The sequence below is a fragment of the Hordeum vulgare genome, chromosome 3H (genome assembly GCF_904849725.1).
Source record: "Hordeum vulgare subsp. vulgare chromosome 3H, MorexV3_pseudomolecules_assembly, whole genome shotgun sequence".
NCBI lineage: Eukaryota > Viridiplantae > Streptophyta > Magnoliopsida > Poales > Poaceae > Hordeum > Hordeum vulgare.
The window spans coordinates 221925726-221933069 of record NC_058520.1 but is presented as its reverse complement, the minus strand read 5'-3'; the positions used below and the strand labels follow the sequence as shown (position 1 = coordinate 221933069).

The following is a 7344-nucleotide window of genomic DNA, read 5'->3' as shown; positions in this document are numbered from 1 at the left end:
CGACATAGTCGCCGACGGCCGATAGTGCCATGGCCTCAGCGAGCTGCCGCTGGTACGCCTCCTCCTCTTCGGCGGCGCGCCAAGCTTCTTCCTCGCTGTCGCGGAGGACACCAGCGAGCGCCGCCTGGTAGGCGGCCTAAGCCTCCTGGTCCTCGTCGCTGACGACAGGTGGCTACGACGGAGGGCCTCCTGGCTGCACTTCGCTCATGCCACGGCGACGTTGTTCCTCGTGTTCCACCGCGAACCACACCTCCCAGTTAGGGGAGTCGGTCGCGTATGTGGGGTCTCATCGCTGCTCCGCAGTCAGCAGACGCCGCCGCTTCGTCACCTCCTCCAGATGCACCCGCGTCGACCGCGGCACGGCCGACACCAAAATCCTCTCCGGATCCAGGTGTCAGCCGTGCGGCAACGTGACGTTGAGGTAAGGAAGTGCGACGCGGTGCTCCCAGTGCCATCGTGCTTGGTGCACCGGGACGCTCACGCGCTGGCGAGGCCGTGAAGAAGACGGTGGGGAGGTAGCACGGCCCGCGGGGGAAGAGTGGGGCCTTGCCCTTGTTTGGGAAGCCGTCAGCCATGGTGGGATAGGGTTTCAGTCGCCGAAAAGGTGGCGAGGTGGGGACGAGGGCGGGTTCTCGAAGCGGGTGACGAAACCCACCACACGCTCGAAATAAAAAAGGCCGACCACGGTCGCCGACGCGTGGGGCCAATGATGGCGGCCGTCATAAATTAGGTTGCCTGCGGTGGTTTGGAACGGACACCGAGGGGGCGCCGACGCATTTCAGTCCCAAATTTGGGCCAAAAATGAGTCGACGCGGACGCTAAGCGGACACATTTTAACAATGGATCGACGCGTTGTCCCCCCGTTAAAGTTGCTCTAACAGCCATAGTTGAACAAATCCTAAAACCACCGAAGGCTTATTTTCCTCAACTAGTAGAATATATTTTATAGAGCAAGTTCAACAGACGAATGTGAGGAGCAGGATCTCAAAGTGTATCCGAAGATACGGTCAGTTGCCCCCTCCTGGCCCTCCTGGCCCTCCCAGCGTGAGCACAACATGGTGAAGGTCACTGCTGCTCCTGTCCGACTCGGACTTGACAACTCTGGACGGGAACCCACGCCGAGCATGGTGACTGTAGTCAGGCCGTACAAAGCCTGTGGCCTGCAGCACCGGTCGGGCATGAACCGGGTAGGCGTGAGCCAGCACCGGGCGCTGCTGGGGAGGAATCGCCGAGCTATTGAGAATCTGATGGTGCATCACAGGTCTTGGAGCTGTTACTCCAGGTCCCTGGGATTAAACATGGCACAACCTCAATAACCTGCACCACATGCATCGTTATACTTGTGATTAGTTGGCTTACAGGAGCAAACAGAACGCCTCGGAAAAGCTGCCCACTGACGACGGCTGTGACGAGATACCCCGAGTCGAAAGCTCCATCAATTGTCCCATGAACCTCAGCTCCAATCTGCACATCAAACCACCAGATACGATGGATATCAAGAAACAAGCCCACGTATGCTACCGGCTAGTGTTGTGGAAGGGAGAGAGGCATACAAGAGGTGGACCGGATGGCCGGTGGTGGTGCTTAGGTTCAGCTGTTAGGAACTGCATTTCATGTCGTTGCTGCGGTGCAATGTCGCCGAGAAACTGGTCAGTCTTGAGAGGCCTCGGGGACATGCCTCCGCTGGTTCTTCGAGAACCGTTGGTGTTGAGACGAACCAACGGTTGCATTGCTGGGATGAACCCGTTAGGAGATCCTGAAATTATGTGAGCTCCATTCTGCTCCTGATCTTTTTCAGACTGGGAAGGGGACGAATGTTGGGAAAGCGATAGTGAGTGCTCCTCCTGCTCCAACTCCATCTCATTTGAACCAACATCTCCAGTTTTTCTTCTTTTCACATGCCCATTTTCTAAACATGTGAACGGACAAATTATCGATAAATGCAAGACTTGACCAATAGAAACTGCTTTGGGAAGATAAGATATACACTTACCTAGACCACAGAGGAAAGGATTTCTTTGCTCAATTTCTGCTTCTCCAGGTTTACGACCGAGTTCAACGTTGCTTGCGCTTGTATCCTTCTGCTATAGTACATATGTCATGTATCACGCATGTTTTTGCATAATAAGAATTTAGCATCATGCATGGAATAATAATGTAAATATGTAGAAGGTCAAGGTATGCACGTGTTCTGCTCTCAACAACTTGTGCTTCTCTTGGCTCCAGTGATTGCTCAAAATCTTGCTCATTGAGATGTTGTAGAGGCCATTTGGATGCCCGGAGCCTAATTGCAGAACGAGTAGCTCATTCAGGGGTCGTTCATCTTCACCACATCTGTGGAATTTCAAGGTATGCCAAATTGGTACCGAGTCAAGTAGAATGTGCACTGAATTGTTTGTGCAAGAAAGATTACCCTCCATAGATTGCAATATCAGTGTTCATGATGACTGCGGAATGAGAAAACCGACCCTGGGGTTGCTGCCCGCACGTCTCAAGCTGAGTCCAAGAACGATCAACCACATCAAGAATCCATGCATCACTATAGTATTGCTTATCACCAACTCCTCCAATTACATAGATCTGTAAAGATAAGCTATAGTATTTAGGATGATTTCTTCACGGAGTAACGTTACTGTCTCAGTACATGGTTCTGACCTTAGATCCAATGCCAAGGGCTGCATGACCTGCCCGGACACCAGGTGAAGCTCCTTTCACTGAAAACTGTCAAGCAATGAAATGAACATCAGAAATTCACCTACCTTACCCAGGTAAAAGAAACATCGGCATCTATCACATACAGTACTATACTACTAGTAACATGACAAGGACAGGACGCTTACCCTTGACCATGCCATGGTGTCCATGTCGAGCACGTCCACCTCACCGTGGTAGCGGTCGCCGCAGTCACCTCCGTAGACGAACAGCCCATTGCCGACGGTGACGGCGCCGTGGCTGTCCCTCGGCGCGGGGACGACCTCGCCGGTGACCTGTGGGGACGTCCACGTCATGGTGGGCACGTCCAGCAAGTGCACATCGTTGAGGTAGTTCCCATCCCCTTCCCCGCTCCCGCCGAAGATCACCAGCTTGTCGCAGCCGGCCGCTGTGGTGACAGTGTGGCTCTCCCGCGGCGAGGGTGGGGTCCCCTTGCAGGGAGGCTTGCTCCACTCCTTGGTGCGTAGGTCCAGCACGTGAAGCTCGTTCACCTTCTTGTTGCCGTTGGTACCACCGAAGACGAACATCCGGTGGCCGATGAGCGCGGCGCCGTGGCTGTCCCGTGTGCCGGGCGTCTCCCCCTTGGTCGCCAGGGAGCTCCACGCCATTGTCTCGAGGTTGAGGGTGAGCACGTCGCTGAAATGCAGACCGCCGCAGCATCCCTTTTCACAAGAAAACATAGCTTTAACTTTCTAGTGCAATTACAGTCTGCAGCTTGTTACTAATAGCACTAAAGGCATTTCGCTAGCCAAATGGTAGTATTACTATGTGGATACATGAACGACGACATCGATGATTTTAGATATGGAGAATAAGAACATTTCATATTATTGAATTTATAGGTGTAAATGATGGCTTTATATAGATTGATATATGTTTTTATCAGACCTTTATGAGATAATTAATAAAAACGACGGCATACATAGGGTAACCTCCTTTTCTAAAGAAAAATGGTACTATTACGGTGGGTGCGGTGCCAATGGTCAAGTGTGCGTACCAGTACTAGAACTATACTTCAGTAGCAATCTTGCTCGCCCTTATGATTTGCGTTGCATGGCCACACGCATCACAGAATATGAACTAGTCCGTACTACTGATTTTTTTGCTATGTCACTGGGATGGGGTGGTAACGTGACAAAACAAAACCGCCACAAGATTATTAACCCATCAAAAAAGACATTTCTTCCAACCCCTACAAAAAAAGAACTGCAACCCAGTGTCTCTCGATGGTTATTTGATTCTAATCTGACGAAAAGGAGAACAAAATCGCTGGGCCAGTCAAGAAAAACAAGCAGCAAACTCGCTAGCCGAATAGATATATGATGAAAAGAAGACAGAAATGCCAAGGAACAAGGCTTTTTACGGATATATACATACATACCCCGAAGACGTAAATGAGTCCTTGGAAGAAGCAGGCGGAGTGCCCCCATCTCTCGGGAGGGTTGAAGCCGACCACCTTTGGGTACAGCCACATTGCCTTCCTCCTCCTCTCCATCTTGTTTGATTCTCCCTCTCTCTCCTCCTCTGCCTCTCTGTTGGTGAGACTGACAACAGGAGGATATGGAAAGAGAGAGAGAAGGGGATCCTAACACAAAGGAGAGGAGAGGAGAGGATGATGTCCCTGTTGCTGATGAGATTTGCCACAAAGGGGATGCGAGGGGAGGGCTCAGCTGAGCTAGTGAGGCATCACACATCAATCAATCAATCAATCCATCCATCACTCGGACAGACATGGACAGAAAAAGATGGGTGCCCCTCAATTCATGTCCAAGGTTTGGAGCTCACTGTCACCACCAGTCCACCGCCACGCACTCACTATGCCAGCCCAGCGCATCGAACGATGGATGGATGGCACATCACACTACTAGGAGTAGGGGTAGGGATAGGGGTAGGAGTACCGACGGACGGGGGACGGGAGCTCGAAGTGGTGCCGTGACTGACCATGACCATACAGAGAGGCAAAGTGTTTTGTGATGCCGTGTCGTCGTAGCTGTAGTGAGCACGGCATCTATGCAGGGAGCGGAGCGTGTGTGCGTGGGGAAATGTACGCATGGGAATGTGTGAGGGTGGTGGCGCAGCAAGAAAAGAGTATCTAGTAATTCAGCGAGCACTCCATCCTATACTGTTCGGTTTGGCTTGGTTTCTCTCTCGGTCTCTTCGCGGGATGCACCAAACGCAGTTGCTTGGTTTCATCGGAAAATTATGTCTAGTGGGAGACTCATTGGAGTGTGTGCAATGGGCACGGAGAGGAGTGTCATCCATGGGTTGGTGGTGCTCCGGATTCCTAAGAGCAAGTACAATAGAGCTGAGTCAGCTGGCTATAAGAAATAAAGTAGTATATTTTTGCTTAGTTGGAGAAGAGAGAAGAGGAGAGAGAAGGTAAGCGGGCTCTTAGCTAAGAGCCAGCTCTAACACGTGCTCTTAGACACTTTGTGAGAATGAAAAGTGGGCCATATAATAAATAAGTAGTACACTCTTTAACCAACTATTGTACATGTTAGCTATAAGATGGGCTATAAGTGACATGGCATGAGCTTACAGCCGGCAACCGGCTCTACTATTGTACTTGCTCTAAGGCCTCGTTTGGTTAGGCTGGTCACAATTGGAGTATCATATAGCAGTATCTTGCATATGATGCTATTGTATAATACTATATTCATAGTGCATAGTATCATAAAGTAGTATCATAGATGGTCTTATTTATTAACATGCATGACACATAGTAGCATATCATTTAACATGTTACGGTATCTACCTATGTTACTATAACCCTCTCTTTTTTCTTTAATTGTCTGCCACATCAGCATGTTTGTTAATCCCAAGTACATGATAATATCTAAGTTACTCCCACTATGGCCAGCCTTAGCACGTAAACCACGTGGTTAGCCAGGTATCTCGGCCCAATTCACGTGGGTCGTTTCAAGCCGGGAACTGTTCCACGTGGGTTTTATTTTGTTGTTTGGTTTGGGTCACGGTGGAGAAGATCCCGGCCCAAACCACGTTGGTCCGCTACGTTTCACGGGTACAAAAGAATCGCCTCGAACGCGTGGAACTAAATCCACACGAGACGAGCGCACGAGACCTAGGGTTGACGGTGAGAGTGGCGGCAGCGACGGGTTTTTTTGCCGATCTGCTGCATCTTTACTCCACCGCCGACGCCGGACAAAGTCGTCGTGGGGCTCGAGTACAACTAGAGGGAGTGGGAGGGAGGGAGTGAGGGCGCCCGCTTGATTTGCGACAGGAATCTGGTAGGGTTCAGCTTCTACGGCGTGGTTTGCTTAGAGGAGGTTTTCGCCTGGCGCCATGCGGGGAGGAGAGCAGGGCCATTTTGCTCTGCTTTTGTAATTCTGGTTTGCCTAGGTTCATCTGAATGGCTCGCTCGGATGTTTCTTGGGCGTTCTTTGATGCGATTAATCTCTGAATGTACACGTTTTTTGATGAGCAAAACTGCATCATGTTCTCTGATGCAATTAATTCTTGTGTACATTAATTCCCGTCCAATCTCACCATCATGTTCTCTGAATGTTTGATTTTGTTGGTCTTTGCCGAAGGGTCATAACTGCATCTATTTCTTGTCTGCGTAAATGTACTGTAATAAAGAAAATAAAGTGCATGCCTGTTCTGTTCTAGACTCTCCATCTCTCTGTCTCTCTGACCCTCTGATTTAATCAACACTGGCTCTCATGAGTGTTATAGGTAGGTTTATTCTAGCAACATATTGTAGTAGGGGTGTAAATTACGTTGTCACCTTTCATGTCAGGAAAGAATCCACTATCTGATGAATCTTTCTACTGCAGAACTTGTGTTGTATTTCTGAACCCTTAGAAATGAAACCTTTGCTATGATGGTGGTGGACTTAGCGAGACTGATAATGTTCAATTTGCTTTCTTACTTGAAGTGTTGTGTTGTTTTAACATGGCGTAGTGTTGCAGCATTGCGTGTTTGCTAGAGATATCATGTGTTTCTTTTTATAGCTCCTTGTTGAATCTTGACATCTTTTCCAAGACAATCATGGGTCCTCCATCTTTACAGAACAGTTAACTGTTATCTTTTATTCTCTTTTTTGTTTTGTAGATCACCTTCTTTGCACGTCGAGTGGGAGAGGACGAATTACCTCCGTCGTAGGATCCAGTTAAGACGCCAGTTCATTGTCTAGATAAGCGATATAAGCAAAAACGTCGAAAAAGTCAAGTCAAAAATCCAGGTTTGATGCATCCAACCTTTACCCTTCTCATTGATTTATGTGTATGCTGTCATATATGATATGCATTACAATGATGAATTTTATAGTCCTTCATCTAAACAGATTCTCTGCATAATGCCATATATGTTATGCATTACATTGATGAAAAATTGACATCCTGTTGGTTACATTTTTTTTATTTGATGGTTACTTAGTGTTAATATGAAATCGACAAGTGTGGATGGAAAGAGGATGAGGGAGGAGGAAGAGGATGATATTATGCTTTTCTTGTTGTTTGCATTGCAGTGTTACTTAGGCTCTAGCAGTCTAGTCGTATCAGAAAGTTTTGAACTTTTTATTCAGCAAAATCTGAATCTGGCTTCAATCCTTCTAGATGTGTTGAGCTTGCCAATCATGTGCAACTTGCCTGCCCAAACCTGATATCTTCA

The 7344-nt window shown here is 48.6% G+C and overlaps 1 protein-coding gene across 2 annotated transcripts; it reads right to left on the bottom strand.

The window, feature by feature from the left end:
* Positions 1 to 918: 918 nt before the first annotated feature.
* Positions 919 to 4669, bottom strand: LOC123443559 (kelch domain-containing protein 2-like). Of its 2 annotated transcripts, none has more exons than XM_045119977.1 (9): positions 4094 to 4669; positions 2841 to 3374; positions 2656 to 2721; positions 2414 to 2580; positions 2187 to 2334; positions 1994 to 2084; positions 1554 to 1909; positions 1360 to 1464; positions 919 to 1286 (listed from the first exon to the last, which is right to left on the bottom strand). In XM_045119977.1, the coding sequence occupies exons 1-9, from the start codon at positions 4205 to 4207 to the stop codon at positions 1008 to 1010; spliced, it is 1860 nt and encodes a 619-aa protein (XP_044975912.1). In that variant the 5' UTR covers positions 4208 to 4669; the 3' UTR covers positions 919 to 1007. The 2 variants fall into 2 exon arrangements, with proteins under 2 accessions (XP_044975912.1, XP_044975913.1); XM_045119978.1 differs by having other exon boundaries at positions 1994 to 2081; positions 4094 to 4667.
* Positions 4670 to 7344: the final 2675 nt, after the last annotated feature.